General features: G+C 38.7%; 1 protein-coding gene across 1 annotated transcript in view; it reads left to right on the top strand.

The window, feature by feature from the left end:
- Nucleotides 1–19,239, top strand: part of LOC135713186 (ras-GEF domain-containing family member 1B) — an 87,951-nt gene that overhangs the window by 53,794 nt on the left and 14,918 nt on the right. The window contains exons 8-9 of the mRNA XM_065236297.1: nt 3,461–3,708; nt 12,629–12,792. Of these exons, the coding sequence (XP_065092369.1) occupies nt 3,461–3,708; nt 12,629–12,792 (412 nt within the window). The remainder of the gene's footprint in view (nt 1–3,460; nt 3,709–12,628; nt 12,793–19,239) is intronic.

Raw genomic sequence — 19,239 nt, 5'->3', positions numbered from 1 at the left:
AACTTTGAATGAGTATATAATCAGAAAACATCATAAGCAATAAGAATTCAACATTGAATTTGTGATGGCTATATCGGAAATACATTTCATAAGTGATGGTTGGAGTGCTTTTTCGAACAGTCGAAAAACACTAGAATTGTTTGTAAATATGTAACACATACTATATAAAAACTATATAGGATATCAACGGCTAAACCCTATGGTACCAATGTTTCTAATTTGGAAAAATCTCAGCGAGTAAATGTAATATTTTCATTATACTATCATTATCATTATCATTATCAAAGACACCCCGTTTTACGGTATTTATTTTCAACATCACAATTTGTCACATCAAGTGGGGTATAATGCGCTCCCCTAATGGAAAGCAGAACCATCAGGTGTGAACCTTTGAAATTAAATAGAAAAAGAGCAAACATTAAGCCCAAATGTATGCATGCGTGGCATGATACCTATCAGTATACGCATTTTGCCCCTCAGTGTTTTGAAAACAGGTTTGTGTAGACCTTTTCAATTTCAGTAATTTAATCAAGAATTTAGATTTTTTAATATCTAGCCATTAGCCTAATCTAACAAATAGATGGTAGTGCACTTAAATGTTATGGATTAAACGGAAATCTTCCTATGCATGAGCATTTTACCCCCATTTTCCAACCTTCCCAACCATTGGTTTAAGGCTTCGGATTTTTCAATATTGGTCCATAATAAGTTATTCCACCAACTTTGGTTGAAATCGGAGAGGGTCGATGCAATTTTCTAAATTTACTCGGCCACTTGAGATGGAATGACCCAAATATTAAATAGACTGAATTAATGAGCTTGCACAATGAAGATGGAAAGCTAATCCCATGGTCCATCTATTTTAATTTTGTCCTACCTGATGATGATTACAGTTTGCATTGATGAGTATTTTATTTTAGATTTTTTAACCAAATTAAGGTCATTCATTGTTTCGAACATTTGACGTTTGAAGTCGTTGTTAACAAAAACAGTTATGTGACAGTTTGCACTTATACTAATTTACAGTATTGGAAATATCGCCAAAAGTTCATTATCGCAAGCGAGATGTTTTCGCTACGGAACTTAGCAATGCTAATTTCACAAAACGTTATTTCTTGTTTGAGATTGAGTGGAACTAATATCATCCCACTTTGGCTCACCAGCGGGAGAGAGCGTATGTTCCTTATGAAATAGATGATATGACTCGTGAACTTTTTAATTGGTAATTCGAAAGCACCGGCGCCTGAAAATGGATAAGATGACGGCTCTTAACCCAATTCAGTCTCTTGAATAACACCTAATCTAGAAAAAGAAAACATGAGAAGAGTTAGGTAGGTGCAACAATTTTTCACTACCTGATAGTGGCATTAGTATGCTAGTATGCATGTGCGAGCTACCAGTTACGCCAAATCGACGATCAAATGCATTGTATGCAAAAGCTGATACGTCCCTTCGAAAAAGTAATCGAGAATTCATGATTTCATTCTACTCCCCCGACGAAACATAGCATAGGGCTCTACGATGGGAGACAATAAACTCAGCTAGCTCGTTTCTCAAGAGGCCATGTCAGATGGTTCAAATTTGGCATAATTAGTGCGATGGTGGTTTGTTATAAATATATTTCGATTTCGTAGTTGCCGGGAAGATATGTCAAAATTCAGTTTTAATAAGAGTTCTACTGAATCAATAAGATGCGAAACTGTAATGTTAACCAATGAGACCATTGTGTCGTGAATGCTCTTCTAATGTTTGGAAGTTGATGAGCATGCAGCATGCTTCATAAGATGGAAGAGGAAATCTTGTTCAGCCTAATTTACGAAGTGCAAAACATTGTTTTTGTACTGATTCTATTCGCTGCAATATTGCAGTATTGACTTTACATAGGCAATGTATAGTGCTATTATTGTGTATTGGTCATGAAAACTATAAGTAAAAGTTTTTTTTTATAAATCCAAGCGTGTTGTTGGTTCTGCTGGTGATTTATGATAATTGTCAATGAATGTTAGGTTGGAATCTATAATTAATCCTAAATCTACTAAACTAATCTTCTGGTTGATTTCCTAAACGGAAAAAATGTTTTTCGAGTCCGACTAAATGCTATTGAATTGCATTTTTGTACGTTCAGTTTTAAAAGGATTTTGTAATACCAATTGGAAAAAATGTGTACTTCATTCTGGAATACCTTGATGTCTTGCTTGTTCCTCATTTCTAAAATGACACTTGACCCTATGGACCTTAGACCGAAAATGTGTTTCACAAGTGATATGTACAAAAACAATGTATGGAGATTCTAAAAAATTCAAAAGTTTTGATTTTAGAAACGAAAATAGCAAAAATATTTGTTTGGTAAGTTCTGCAAAATTTGAAATAGCCTTTTTACTGTAATCATAAAAGTTACCACCAAGTACAATTTGTTTAAGAAAAAGGTTCTAATTCCGTAAAAAAAGAAGATTTTTCAGTTTTCTGTACACACAATAAAATGCCGTAACTTATTAATACTAGCAACATATGTTTCTGAAATCAGCCATATGCGCATCTGACTTTTATCTTTCAATAATTTCACATAACCGTAATTGCACATTTTTCTCGTTTATCTTCAAGATGGATGTTAACAGTATACTTTGGCGAACATTAGAAAATAATTTAAAAAAAGTGGGCTGTCAAAATCTTCTCATTACTGTGTTCCATTAAGAATGGGGTGTCATTTCCAAATAATGCCGAGGACGCAGTAGACCCTCAATACGCCGATGATGTCAGTAACGTATCTTTATGTGTTCTTTGAATCCTCTTTCATAAAACCTCAAATTGTTGCATCACTGTGCAAAAGTCGGCTCTCATTAGGAGTGGTAGTCATAGAGTTCTTCAAAAACAAGTACATATCTCCAGTAACCTTGCCTAGAGTTTCAGTTTTGCTCCCAGTTCCTATTGATTGAACGAGCATCGCCCATGCAATTCGAGCTTGTCGACTTATGGCATCCTGTGCAGCTGCTGTGCTATTTGTGCAAGCGTTAACAACGTTACAAGCACTCGCATCAAAGCCTGTACCTTAACTGTTTTCAATTCCCCTTTACTGACACATTTCTTGCTGCATGAGCTAGTAGTGCTTTGTATTGTGGATGACTAACGACCCTGAAACATACGCTTCACCAATTTCAACGACACCTGAAGAGCACTATCAGTCGTGGTCATGAAGTCAACTGGCTAGATCCTAGTTGTGATTTGAACGGAACATCCAAGAGTCCTCCATATAGATCTAACCTGATAGACTTTTTCAATGTACTGTAAAATTCATTATGCTACCAGTGGATATAGGTACCTATAGTTGTGGACGACGAAGCGCTGTGCTGTGTAGCTGGTGGCGTTAATTAATTTTATCTTCACGGTGTAGCTGCGTTGTCTTTCAAGCTGATCTCGTTCTACATTCTATCCTTTTCTGTTCTCTGCATCTCGTTTTCCACAGTGGAGTAAGCTTTCCACAACGACGAGTCAACAATTGGACTGTATGCAGCGTCACGCGGAAGGTTGCGGAAATTTATGGAGCAAACAAACGGAGACCGGCAGCGGCGCCGAGGATAAAAAGCGAAAACCATCGTCGACATCGGCCGCATCATCCGTCTCCAAGTCAAAGTCCAACGAGTGGGTAGTCGTTCCGGTTTTTGTCGACATCGTCAAGCTAGCTCTGAAATCCAGAGAGGATTGCTGTGTAAGGTAGGTGCATGCACGTTGCGTTTGGGTTCGGGGTGCATTAGTACAGTTTGACTGAGCAATGTTAGTGGAGTGGCTTATCGTTGAAGAGCTGCAGGCTCAAGTGCGTGACTTTTGAAACTAAATTTTGCTACATTCACCCTCGCTCAGTTGTTTGTAGGTGTTACATAATGGCAACAACCCTCAGGTCAGGAAAATGCAGTAACACTATTCCTATGCAATGATTGTCAACTCGGTAACAAACGCGGTATATAACCATGTACAAACGGTAGGTGAAAATTGTGCAAATTTTGTTTTTTGCTACCCATGCAAAGTTAAAAGTAAAATTGTATTTTCAAAGCAAATCCAATTCTACTCGGACATACATGTTCATTGACATGAGACCATGTAGGCCTTTTAAAGGGCTGGGGGGAGGATTTGGCAATTTTCTACGGTCTATACAAATTTCAAAAAAAAAAAATATGGAATATGAATACATTGAGGGAGGTGTCCACGCAGTTTATGAACAGCCCTTGATTTCTTCGGACGTATGAGTCAATCACGATTTAATTTTATTATCAGAGCTTTGCATAACAGATCTAGAAATTTTGAGTGACATTCTATTAATTGAATTCGATGTCCGTTAAAACCATCTAATTAGGGTTGGTACTAAAATGTTATCCTGCTTGAGTGAGGCATACCACAATAAACCTGTATATGATTATGGGACACCATACAATCACACCCTCGATTAAGTCTATCAAACAAATGAATCCTTTTTCGGTAATTTGTTTATTTATTTGTTTATTTATTTATTTATTTATCATCATCGGACTTTCCTAGTCTTAATGATGTTTGGTGGGGAGAAGACTGCATGAGTTTATCTGACTTAAAACCTTGTTCAAATAGAAAACCGCATGTCTTTTCGTAAATTATTCATAGATTCAATACATAGAATAAAACAAAAATATAATAACAAAGTAACATTATAAGTCCTAGGCATTAAAATTGAAACCGTCCTGTGGCATGGAGTTGTTGGGACCAGGGCTCTAATTTTTCGAAGCTTAGAAAACTCGAGTTTTTTTCTTTCATACAAGAGATATGCTGAAACCAGTCCACTTTTTGCACGAGATTCTCAAAAATCATTTTTCGTACTTATTGAGAAGTTCTAGTTATGAAACTAGAAAAATCGATCGGCAAAAGTCAAATTGATGAACCCGTTGGTAACTAGGGGTTCTAACAGTTTTAAAAAGTGCTTAATTTTTGCGTATTCTTGAATCGATGATATCTCTGAAAATTCTCAAGAAAACCCCTAATGTTTATAATCTATAGTGAAAAGGATAGTTATGACTTTCATTTGGCATGTTAAATTTTGGCAACCATATTGAATTTGTGTGGCGGAATTTATTAATAAAAATGCGTTTTTCATGAGCTTACCTCCCACCGATTTTAAAAATAAGCCCGCCATTAGAAAGCTGAATCTTTTACCACAGACAAACAGACATAACTATCACAATCACATTCATCGCAAATATTTTTTTAGTTGGGAATGTGCTTGCATTTGTCATGGTGGCGCCACTGAAGCATTGAGCAATCCACCACATTTCGAACTTATCAGTGATGCCAGTTCTTTTTCACGTCTAGTTAGTAGATGTCATCTCTTGAAAATGATAAGTGGTCAAGGCATCCCACTGGAGACACATACCACATCTGACGAATACAAAAAAAAAGTTGTTGAATATTACATCAGAACTGCTGCACATTAGTCTTTCTTTCCTAATATTCCATTGTACGATGTACACAGAATTCGAGAATAAATCATTTTGATGACAGTAATATTCTATCAACTTTTACCAGTTCTTGATGTTCAATACTTCACCATGAATATCATTGATTGATACATCTACATTTAGAAAGAGCACTAATAAACTTGTTTCCAGCAAAAGAAAAAGCACAATAAACAAACCAAACAAATCCATAAAAAAAGTCTTAGCTTCTGTGATTTTTTCCTACGGATCCATATTCCTGCAGAATTTAATCAATTCATCACTGACTTCCATCTGTTTTGTTTTTATTCAACACAGCTGACGCGTTGACAGAACAACGGAATAGCAACTAGTGAAAAAATTGCATGAACGAGGGATGCTCCGGTTGTAAAACAATGCTTGGGAATGTGGATGATAGATGGGGCTAGTGCGCATGCAAAATACGCTTGACGATATTTTTTGAAGAATTTTCTTCTAAGTTTTATGTCTGTTTGTCTGTGTTTTTACCTTATAACACAGCAAAAAATAAATTTTAATATTACATCCAAGAGGATGCACTTAAATTATGTCGATAATCTTATGTAATTTTTATGGTCACAAAAATAAACAGATGCAGTAAAAACAGCGTAATGTCAGTTCATGCACTGTATTAATGATAATTTTGACCTTTTTGGCAAGTAATAGTAAACCAAACTTTTGAAACGATTGAAGTGCATCCTCTTTGATGGGATATCAAAATTAATTTTTTGCTGTGAAGTTGGATATGCTTAACGTCAATATCAGACTTAAAGTACATTTTATACGATAGATGAGGAGATGGAAATATAGAATGATTTCATTTATTTATTTATTTATGTCGTCAATCAATCGTAGACCAATTGCAATGAGTGCTTATTAACTATGTCTTATATATTATTGCTTGGCTAACCTTAAAAAGAATGTTTTTTTTTGTGTTACTTCATTCATTGTTACATTAATTGATTGGGAAAATGCGTTATAGCAGGACATAATTCTATTCAAACGCCCATTTTTAGCATAGTCTGTTCTTTGATTGTTAATGTAAAACAAAATCCCAAATCCGTAAAGAGCGAGTGGGAACATAAAAATTTATATTTTCTAAAATTTCCGGAACATTAACTATTTGAGCAATAACATCATTTATAAATGTTACCATGGCGAAGTCTCTTCGTTTTTCCAGTCCATCTAAATTTATTAACAAACATCTCGTAATCTCGTCCAACCTTATTTTCGAAGGACAAACAACAAAAATTATTTGTTAACAGACTCAATGCGGTTTATATAATACATAATATATAATATATATGTATCCTGATACGGAGCCCACACTACGCTACAGTATTCAGGAAGAGGTATCACATAGGCCACATACAATGTTTTAATAGTGTAATCTTTTGATAAACCCTAGCATGTTACTTACTTAATATATAATGTTATTGTAGTGATCAACAAATGACAACTTAGAGTCGAGAGTAATGCCTAAGTCCCTTACTTGATTACACCTTTCAACTGTTTTCTCACCAAGGGAAATTGTGTCATTTACTGTGGCATGCTTTCTTGAGTTGATAGTTCCGTTGTAGTACAACTCATCGGTGATTTTTGCGACGTTAAATTTTGGAAGGCAAAACTCATAGGCGCTTAAACTCGTGCATGAGATTTGAGTCTTTGAGTTTTTCCGAACACTGAGTACGGCAGTGTGAAAACTGTATGTAGATAGTAGAAAGCGAGCAAAGGACAATTTTGAGGAAGATATGAATCGCCTTTGCTAAACTAATATGTTGCCGAGGTGTGATGAGGGGTGTTTCGCCACTACTGACAAAAGAGATGATCACCGATGCGCTCGTGTACCTCCTGATGTGCGGAAACAGTTCTATCGATTGTTTCACACACTCAAGTCGCCATCTGACGTAAGCATCTATGTTAAAGTACTATAAGATACAGTTCAAATGTCGATGGAGCAATTAAATTTTTTCATGCTAATAGAAGAAAATAAAAAAGTGGTTTGATAAATGATGAGCCCTAATGAGCTATTGATTTAAATCACTGTAGCTTTGAAAATTCACAAGAAACATCCGAATATTTGCAAATCGCTGAAAAGGGGAAATTTTTGGCTTTAACCAAAATGTTTTGCAGCCATATTGGATTTGCCGCCAATTCATAAATATGGTATTTCTTTTGGATCCATTTAAGATTTAATTGGTCCATCGAAATTTGAACTATATCTCATAGGCAAAAGTTTTAGCTTTCCAATGACGTGCCTACCCAAGTAACAAATCTAGAGCTGCTTGACTATATTCAAAATTTATAAAGGTTTTATTGCAGCTGCAACCATTACCTACAGCTTTATGACGGTCATATACAATGCAAGTCATGGAACATTTTATAGCTATCTACAAAACCCCTATAAAGCTTATAAAAAACCAACTGATGCTTACGCTATTTTCACTTATTAAAGGTTTTATGATTGCCTTGAAGTACAAAAAAAAAGCAATAAGTAAGCGCAATAAAGCTAGTTGGCCATGAAACAGTTATTTTAAAACAATTATAAGCATTCAGTTGCAACTTGTCAGAAGTGTAAATGTGCGGTTTATTTCTATAACATAGAAAAGAATCAAAACTATCCGGTATTTACAAGCGGAACGCAAAGAAAATCAACAAGATTGTTAGCATGAGCCCGTTTATTTGCTAGAGTCAGCCGCAAACCTTCGTGAATAACTCATACCAAGAAAAAAAAATGCCGCTGCATTTTCTGCGGATGTCACAAGCTGTAAAGAGTGTGCTTCCTCACCATTCCATTGGTCGAAATAATGGAAGGGTGACAGTTCTAGGACAAAAAAGTTGAAATCACGCATATCTTTTCATAAAGGTTAATGTACCATTCAAAACTTTTCCAAATGTTTGTTAAATTCATCGGTTGCACCCGTAGAATAGGAATATACATTTGCCCTCAAATGAAAAAAAAAAAATGAATTGCTCTTGTAAAAAGAAAATAGTGCTCGTAATAAAATCATGCATTATGCTTTTCTGTTCTGCTTTCAGTCAATGCACACTGGCACTGGGCCAGGAATGCAATCTAGCGGAGCAAAATTAATAACTCCGAAACGAAGCATTTCCGTCTTCGGCAAAGTTTTTTATCAAAATAAGGACCATCTATTGACATAAACAAATAGTTCAAAACTCTTCCGCAAAGATGGCGCCACAATCTAACTTCTTTCTCTGACGTTTTGGAGACTTGATGTCTTCGGCAAAGTTATTTAATTTGACAAAATGAACAGTTCTTTCAAAGACGTATAATTTCCACAGCCTACTGGTTCCAAGTTATATGGAGTTAAAAAATGTCGAAAATATAGTTTTTTCTTTCTGTTTCGGTTTTTTGCTTACAACCATATAATGTTGTATTTTTCTCTTATGCAAACATACTGGTTTAAGGTTCAAATTTTAAAGATATTATTGAAAAACCGAAAAATAAACAACAATTTTTTAACTTTAAATCTCCCAAAGCGCAAAAATCTGCAATCTGACATTTTTAGCAAAAATTTAGCAATACTCAATAAGCAAAATATTAAAATTTGAGAGAGGTATATTTTGGTGTTTTTTTTAGATTTCTTCATTTTAGTGGAACATGATTTTTTTCTATAACTTTTTTTAATGCATTGAAACGGCGTTTTAAAGACTTGACGACTTTGGCCTTCACAGCCTGCTGTTTTCGAGGTATATGCATTTAAACAATATGTATATTTAAAATTAAAACACTTATTTTCACATTTTTTCTGTAATTCCATTTAACTCGAAAGCAGTAGGCTGTGAAGTTTAATCGTCTTAAGAAGAGTTGTTTATTTTATCAAGATAAACAACATTGCCAAAGTCGTCAAGTCTTCAAAACACAAGTTCAGTGCATTAAAAAAATTATAAAAAAAACATGTTCCACTAAAATGAAGAAATCTTAAAAACATCAGCATATACCTTTCTCAAATTTTGATATTTTGTTTATCGAGTATTGCTTAATTTTTGCTGAAAATGTCAGGTTGCGATTTTTTGCGCTTTGGGAGATATTATATTGTGTTTTTTTTTTTTTTTGTTTTTTCAACAATATCTTTGAAATTTGAAGCTTAATCCAGTATGTTTCTTGACAAAAGTTATTTATTTAATGCATTTGCATAAGAGAAAAATACAACATTATATGGTTGTAAGCAAAAAACCGAAACAGAAAGAAAAAACCATATTTTCGACATTTTTTTAACTCCATATAACTTGGAACCAGTAGGCTGTGGAAATTTCACGTCTTTGAAAGAGCTGTTCATTTTGTAAAGATAAACAACTTTGTCGCAGACATCAAGTCTCCAAAACGTCAGAGAAAGAAGTTAGATTGTGGAAGAGTTTTGAGCTATTTGTTTATGTCAATAGATGGTCTTTATTATGATAAGAAGCTTTGCCGAAGGCACCAAGTCGCGGAAATGCTTCGTTTCGGAGTTATTAATACTGCTCCGCTAGGTTGCATTCCTGACCCAGTGTGCAATGTAAGCATTAGACATTTTAAGAAATTGCGCTTGGTGTTTTTCTTGTCTGCTGTCCTCTATCGCCATATTGTCATTATGAAAATGCCATTAGCCTTGGAATAAAATCCAAGAAATTTCATTAAAATAATGGCTAAATTAGATATCCGAAATGATTTCCAGTGTGCATGGGTATGAATTTAAGATGATTCCATCAAATTAATTTGATTTCTAAAACAATATTTTTTGTTAACTTGAATTATTTTGGAGGCGCATTTATTTAACGCTCATATTATCCCAATATACACGATAAAATTTCAAGCGCATATGTTTTGGAACTTCTAAAAAGTCATATATTTCCGTTAAGATTTTCACTAATGTCGCCATAAAACAAAATTGATTACATGGTGATCTTGACACCAACACTCAAACCTATTTTTACCGCTAACGATTTCCATATGGAAAAAAAAGTTTCAGCAGAACAGAACAACAACAAGCTAGTTTATGGCGGTTACTTTGAAGCAAATATAAATTAAATTGGATTTATAACTGATTTTCACAAAAGCGTAATAAGACTGCTTGAATACAATATTACTCTTAAAGATGCTATGAGAACCTTTTGTAGAGTATGAGGCTTTCTGACAAAAGGTTTTAAGACAGCTTTATTGTGATTCTCAAACATGATTTATAAACCTTATCAAGTGTGGTCCACTAAGCTGTAAGACGATCTTATAGCGGTTATCAAAAGGTTGTGCTGGAGCTATTAATTTTATTGACGGTTTTATAAAATTGATCTCAAAAACCACTAATAGAGTGCAATAAAACAAGAAATGCTACTTGGATATTTTCATAATTGGTGGGAGCTCACGAAAAACGCATTTTTATGAATAAATCCAAACTCAATATGACCACCAAAATTTTTGAACATGCCAAAAGAAAGCCCTAACTTTACCTTTTACTATGGTTTTTAAATTATTAGGGATTTAGATTTAAGTCTATGATTAGACACTGGAGAAGTTTGCAAGTAGTAGACTAAATATGTATCTGTTATAGCTTTTTTAAAGTGATACACGCAAACCAAAAATTTATTACAATGAATGTTAGTTCCATTTCCTATCATCCTCTGTTTATGAACATCGCAGCGAATGTTAGAAGTTTACCTTGAAGACGATGCAATGATTTTTAATCTTTTTTTTATTTCGTGTTCTGTATATGCTTTCACCTACACAAGCAAGCAATTGCCTTGATTGTTATATAGGAAAAATGGCTCTAATGTTGGTCTATGGATCTAAGTCGATTGCTGAATTTATGTATAGGCTCAAATTAGGGGCATTCCATTTCTTTCGGTTTCGATTCCCAGTCCTGTCTAGAAAATCTTTCGGGTTGAAATGTTTCGACATCCCTGGGCATAGGGTATCATCAAATACATGCATTATTCGTTGGCATAGGAAACTTTCAGTTAACATCTGTTGAAGTGCTCTAAAAAACACCATGATGAGGGCAGACGAAAACTCGTGTAACAGCGTCAAAATCTGTCAGACTTCATGTATCAAGAAATGATCTCCCAATCGCACCACTTTACGACTATCGAGGGTTTTCTGGGATGATTTCAAACATGTTTCTGTGGACGATTAAGGCTTTGTGCACAAATTACGTAACGCATGGAGTGGGTCAAACTTCCTCTTCTTCTTCTTCTTTGTATTTCAAGCTTATTGCTTATCGCATATTAGCTTATTGCGTGCTCTCAACTTAGTGTTCTAGATACACTTCTTCAGTTATTAAATGAGAGCCTTCGATACCAGTACAATTTTTGCATTAGTATAATTGTGTGGGAAGTACAATCATACCCAGGGAAGTTGAGAATTTCGTAGACCGCACCGGGAATTGAACCCAGCCACCTCCAGTGTGGTCTTGCTTTGTACTCGCAAAAAAATCATTCCCATATTCGTGAACGAGAGCCGTGAACTATAGTTCACGGTGTACATTTCTTTCTACGCGTGGACCGTGAACTATGTTCACGACTGCCGTTAACTAATATGGGAACAGATATTTTCCGAGTAGCTGCGCCTTTAGTAGGTCAAGCTTGCGCTACTTATTGTTACATTGAGGAGAGAGGGTAATGGGAAATGTTACGTAACAAATTGACCAAAAAGGAAAAAAAAAACCAAAAACGAAAAAAAATATGGTGTTAAATATACCTACCTATCTAATATAATATTTACGATAATTACGACCCTTGAATCTAATATAATAAATATTTTTCAAACTGTTGATTGAGATTTGTTGTTCAATCTTGAAAAAGAGGGAGTGGGGTGAAGGCGAGTGAGATAGCATTACGTAATTTCGGGGGGTGGGGGTTGTCAAGCGTTACTTACTGTTACATAGTAGAGGGGAGGCGCACCAAAGTCCAGATTTGTTGCGTTCGTAATGTTTGTACCGAATATTCAATCTATTGCATGGAAACGTTAATTTATGAATATTTCAACCACTGATTCCGACTACAGATTTCAAACTGCTATTGCCACTAATCTAATGTCAATGACCTAACATTGAGCAGGAACTGTCCACAATTGCACCTGCGGGATTTCCACACCAAGATTGATTAATACCGATAATTGCATTATTATTCATTTCCACTGTTATCCTGCACCTCTTTCCGATTTTCAGGCTCCCAAATGGTCACATAAATATGGCAGCGTTCAACCGGCTGGCCGCTATCGCCGGTGCGTTCACGAAACACATGTGCCAAGTCAATCAAACATTGCCGGACGTAGGAGAGTTTGTGATTCTCTGCCGACACATGCAATCGTGCAAATTGCAGAACGAGTCAGGTAAGGATGAAAGGTTGCAGATTTCAACTTCCCCGGGGTTCCGATTTACACAGTTCATGCATATCAGCAAGCGTCATGATGTCCTATAACGAATTTCCCTCAAAGGCTTTGCCAAAAAGTCATGCACTTCATTCGACATAAAGCTATCTACCTACATACATGTGGTCCATGATCGTATAAATTATAAACCCTTTGGAAGGATGTGATTTTTTTACTTCATAATTCCAAGCCATAAATTATGTTTTCAGCACTACCACGTGCTCACTGCAGGGTTGCAGCGAGCGAACGGTCTCCCGGGCAGGGATTTTTAATGAAATTTTAATTGCAATTTAAAGTTGAATAAATGGCCCACGGCAACGTTCGTGATGCGATGTGCGCTAGTATCGACAGTGCCGAAGAGCTTATTGTTGGGTTTTAGTTTGCAACGAGATTCAATTTTTATTAATGAATACAAGTACCGGCTCCATCTACGTACACTTCATCCACGCATGGTAACTGGCTCATGCCAAAACCATGGAGAATTATGGTTGCAATATTCCATGCTGATATTTTTTTATCGAGCAATTTTATAGTTGATTCAAAATTGAACATGATGTTTTCAACAATACCAAATTGTATGGCTTGGTAATGTGTCATTTTTCGGGTCTTTTACAAGATAATCACACTTTATAAAGGCAGAGGCGCATCGTAGTGGAGGAAGAGCCGTAAATCCATGAGACATTCTCTCTAACTCGACGGAAGTCCAGTCTACTTGAACCATTTTTGCCATACAAATTTGGTCTATTGTCGATCGCCCATCCGTAAAACCGGCTTACCCAAGTAACATTTTAAGTTTTAAAATTTATTTTTAGCAGTCTGCATGGAAAACATCATAAAACCGCACATTTTACTATTCGTACTGTCAGTGCTTCAGCACAACCATACTAAAACCGCATGGCGAACAAGAGGGCTCATATTGTAGAAAGCTGCGAAAACCTCCGTTCAAACCATTATAAGGGCATTTACATTTCATATTTTGATGATGATGATGATGATGATGATGATGATGATTAAAATCAAAACAACTAAAAATCCATCATCACCATCGTGGCGAACAATGTAGTTTTGTGTATATGCTACACACATTACTAAAATGTCTTTATGAAAATGTGATCCAAACCTCTTAAAAACTGTTTTGAAACAATGTGACAATCTTGCAAAACGCTTTATGATTTAATTCAACAATCGAAAGAGATTTTGGTTTTCATTTTGATGATTTGAAAATTGGATTGCTGTTGAGAGTATACCTCCATTCGCAATTAGAGCAACCTAAATGAATGCACCTTTAGTGAGTTCTGCCCCTTCATACTAATATCAATTCCAACAAAAGTGCTCATAAGATGTGCAGTGATAAGGGAACATTCAATAATTACATACCAGCACGAAAAGCCTTCAGGATTTAGGCGTAAAACCCCCAAATATTTTAACATGCACTAAATTAGCAAAATAAAACGAACACAAGTACAGTATTCTCAGTTATTTAAAATAATGCCGTAGTGTCATTCTCACGCCGCACTATGCCATTAGTGGATTGCTTCCTGAGCCGTATCAAATTATGTATCGCCTTTCTATCGGACTACGCTGGATCCGGAGACGGAAAGATTCAGCTGTACAATTGAAGTCAAACAATGTGTAGAATTCGTTGAATCGCGATTACATGAACCGCAGCACGGGGTCCAAGATGAGGAAATTCCTATTTCAAAGAACTCGCTCAAGAGCGTAGATTTCTAATTCAACCAAAATTCTGGGAGAGTCGGTTTGCTTAGTAGCACTTTTGCCGTAAATACTATCTAGCTAACTGTTCACCTATATGCTAGTGTATCAAGATCCAGGAGAAGACAACGATCCGCATTGGATGAAAGGTTCACTGGAAGGTGACGAAGGGCGTAACGAACGAATTTCGTTTGAACAGACTCAATCCTCGCTATCCACGGGCACCATATCACTGAGCCAAATTACAGTATGGATCATACCTCAGCGAAGGCTTTTTTGGAGGGGCAGGTCTTTCGGGGGGAGGGGACAGTCAAGCCCACGATGTGACATATTTTTATATTAGAGATGTTTATATCACGAGATCCTAACCAGGACCAGTGTGTCATCATACCGTTGTTTGTCGGTTGTTTGATTCGCTCGCTCAGTGCCAGTGATATTAATAGTGCTACGCGTTTGTTCACGTTTTCGGTCATTTCGGTGCATCGCGTGTGATGTCGAAGCGGTTGAAGAAGACAGGCTCGAACCAGGGATCGAACCCTGCAACCCAGTCTAACGCTGCCCAAGGCGGCAAAAAGACGAAGAGAGGCGCATCCGACCGTGGAAGTGTCCATACCCTAATGAATAGTGGTCCCCAGGATAACGCCACAGCAATCAACGGTAGTGACGTCGGTGATTTCGGCGGGTCCGTTGAAAACTTGGCCATGGGCGGCCTGAACGGTCCGAAAGTGAAACTTCCACCTCTGGTGGTGAAGTCAATACCACTCGACAAGCTGGCTCAAGTGATGGCATCCCTTGGCGTCGCTGCCGAGTACAAGCTGTGCGGGATTGGCACGAAAATCATCCTCCACACCAAAGCGGACTACAACAAAGCTTTGGCTTCGCTGAAGAATTCCAAAGTGGAATTTTTCACACACGACATCCCGGGCGACAAGCCATTTAAGGTAGTCATCCGAGGCCTTCCGAACTTCGAAACGAAGGTGATCGAAGCTGAAATTAAAGACCGGTACAAGCTGGCCCCCATCGCCGTCTTTTGGATCAAGAGGAGGAACGAAAGCCAGAGGAAGTACCAGGATTGCCTTTTCCTGGTACACTTCAAGAAGGGGACGGTGACGCTTAATGCGTTGCAAGCAATCCGCTCGCTCTTCAACGTCATCATCCGTTGGGAATCCTACCGTGGTGGCCGCCGCGATGTAACGCAGTGTCAGCGCTGCCTGAACTTTGGACACGGCACCCGAAATTGCAACATCAACCCACGTTGCTGCTTCTGCACCAAGGACCATGCCTCCTCCGACTGCCCAGATGACAGTCCTGAGGTTATCAAGTGTGTCAACCAGTGATGGAAAAGTTCGCGAAAACTCACTATGACTCGCGAACTTTTCCCTTGGTGAACTTCGTGAAATATCGCGAACTTTTCCAACACTGGTGTCAACTGTGGCAGGGCTCTGACAGGCAGTGCCCCAAACGCGAGGAGTTCAAGCGTATCCGAAAGGATGCATCGACCTCCAACCAACCAGGACGTAAGAAAAATAAGTCCCCGACTTTCGGGCCAGGCGATTTTCCGCCTCTTCGAACCAACCAGCAACCGCGAGTGCAACCCGCTCCCCCCCAACCAACGCCCGGTGAACAAATTCCTTTCCCCCCTGGATCCTGGAGAACACCGCCAACGCTAGAAGGTATGTACTCGGTGGACGAGTGTTGGAACATGTTCGTTCATGTTACAAGCGCTTTCCGCAAGTGCACCAACAAGAACGAACAGTTCGAAACTATCGTGAAACTGGCTATGCATTATGGCGTCTAAACCACTATGGATAGTCACATGGAACGCTTGCTCCTTAAGATCAAAACCATCAAGCTTGCGGACTTCCTCCCCAAGCATACCATCGACGTGGGCCTCCTTACCGAGACCCACCTCAAGTCCGGAAACAGTTGCTGGTTGCCTGACCACAACATTATCCGACTTGGACTTGATCGCACCAGCTCCAGGGGGGGGGGGGTGTTGCGGTCGTCGTCAAGAAAGGAATGAAATACCACACTCTGTCCCATATCCGCACCTCTACCATCGAGGCCCTTGGTGTGGAGGTGGAGTCGTCGACTGGATACGTCCAGTTCATCGCCGTCTACTGCCCTCGACAGTGTGCCGCCAGCAGCGGACTAGTGGCTAAATTCAAGAAAGACCTGGCCACCATCACCCGTACCGGTTCCCGCTTCGTTGTTGGAGGAGATCTGAATGCTCGCCATGAGGCCTGGCGGAACTACCAGCAGAACCAGAACGGTCGTCTGTTGTTCGACCATTCGCAGCAATGGGCTGTACTCCGTTTGGTTCTCGGACGAGCCAACATTCATCTCACCGGCAGGCAACCCATCGACGCTAGACCTGTTTCTTACAAATACCGGCTTGTCCAAGCCGGTAGCCTTGATCGAACTCAGCTCCGACCATCAACAGGTGGTGGCTGAACTGGGATACAACGTAGCTCCTGCTCCAAGCCTGCGCAAGGACTACCATAACGTAAACTGGGCCCAGTTTGGACGCGTGGTAGACAGGCACATCATCGACAACCCGCCGCTTGACTCCGTGGAGGACATCGTCCGAGCGTTAGGGGGACTTCACCAAGCCATAACCGTGGCTGACGAGGCGTGCGTCCGACGAGCTCCTGGGAGGGGTAAGTTTATTGCCATTGATTCCCACACCCAACTATTGATTCGACTGAGAAATGTTCGTAGACGCCAGTTCCAAAGAACCGGAGATCTAGCATGTAAACGTGAAATGGCCGATCTGAACAAGGAGATTGCTTCCAGAATGGTCTGACTCCGGAACGAAAGTTTCGGTTGGCTCATCCAGAATCTGGACGACCGCTCCAGATCATTCTGGAAGGTTGTCAAGGTCCTAAAGACGCACCCCAAACCCATTCCTCCACTCAAAGATGAAAATGATGACGATCGGCTCATAATCACCCCTCAGGAGAAACCAAATGCGATTGGTGAGCATATTACCAAATCACACTTGCTTGGCTCCAACATCCAAAGTCCGCTCGAAGTTCAGGTTGAGCAATGCGTACTCAACCTTGATTCCTCCCCTTGTGCCATCCCTCCGGAGGATAGAATCACAGTGGAACAAATTTGCTCAGCGCTGAAATGCACCAAAAACATGAAGGCCCCCGGGTTTAACGGAATATTCAACCTAGTATTGAAAAATCTCAGCATGAAGGTTCACTCTCTGCTGGCTGCTGTCTTCAACAGATGCTTAGAACTGCACTACTTTCCAAGTATCTGGAAGACAGCGAAAATCATACCTATCCGCAAACCCGGGAAGGACCCAACGCTAGCTTCAAGCTACAGACCAATCAGCCTCCTTTCAGCGCTGAGCAAATTGTTCGAGAAACTTATTCTCAATCGTTTGCTCGAGTTTGTCGAGGAACACAACATTCTCCTACCGGAACAGTTCGGGTTCAGGAAGGGGCACTCCACAAATCATCAGCTAGTACGGGTGATGAATAACATCCGAAGTAACAAGGCTGTATCCAAGTCCACAGCCATGGCATTGTTAGACGTTGAGAAAGCGTTTGATAATGTCTGGCACAATGGGCTTGTATACAAGCTTTGTAACTTCAACTTTCCTTTGTATCTTGTTAAAATCACCCGTAACTACCTTCAGGGTATCGTTGAATGGTTGCAATTCAAGCACATTTTCCATCCCAGCAGGTGTTCCGCAAGGAAGTCTGTTGGGCCCTTTGCTATACAGCATCTACACTTCCGACATTTCTCCCTTGGGTAACGGTTGCGTGTTATTTCTGTTCGCAGATGATACTGCTATAACCGTCAAGGGAAGGATGCCTCTTGAAATAACAAACAAGCTTCAACGATGCCTTTGTTGCTTATGCCACCACGTGGAAAATCAAAATCAATGCTTCCAAAACCCAAACAATAATGTTCCTCCATCGGCAATCTTCCAAACTAAGACCAGCTCCCTCTTGTACTGTAATCATGGATGGCACAACGGTTGAGTGGTCCGCCGAAGTAACCTATCTCGGGATGTTTTTTGACGAAAAACTGCTATTCCGCTCGCATTTGGAGAAAACCGTAATCAAGTGTTCCACCTTGGTTAGGTCTCTGTAAGCGCTGATTTGCCGTAGATCCCGCCTCTCAAGGGTGAACAAACTGGCTGTCTACAAACAAATCATAGCACCTGCGATCCTCTACGCAGCTCCGGTGTGGGAATCATGTGCTCAGACTCACAGGAACAAAATCCAGGTTGCTCAGAACAGAGTGCTTAGGATGATCCTTGATCGTCCCTTTGACACAAGAATTTCAGACCTCCACCAAGAGGCGAACATTCCAAAATTAGATTTCAAAATTGATGTCATTAAGACTAGGTTTATGCAGAAATGCAATACATCAGAACATGCTTTGATATGCAATTTTTATATAGTAGCTTAGGTGTATATAGTAGTTACAGGTTAATTGTAGTTGTAAATAGTAGTTATAAGCAGTCTCCTTTTTCAAATTCAAAACAAACCAAACCCACCAAGGTGGTCATACTCTAATAACAGGCCTGATAGGACTAGGAACTGTAAATAATAATTAAAATTCCAAATGTACTAAAGTTGAAAAGACGCATCTGTGTCACTTGATACTTCATACATGTAAACCAAACAAATACAAGAAATAAAGATCATTTAAATGTCAAAAAAATGAGAT

This window comes from Ochlerotatus camptorhynchus, unplaced genomic scaffold, assembly GCF_037179485.1.
Source record: "Ochlerotatus camptorhynchus isolate MF236.1 unplaced genomic scaffold, CSIRO-AGI_Acam_v1.1 ptg000544l, whole genome shotgun sequence".
Taxonomy (NCBI): Eukaryota; Metazoa; Arthropoda; class Insecta; order Diptera; family Culicidae; genus Ochlerotatus; species Ochlerotatus camptorhynchus.
Note: the sequence above shows the minus strand (reverse complement) of the source record. Positions and strands in the feature narration are given on the sequence as shown.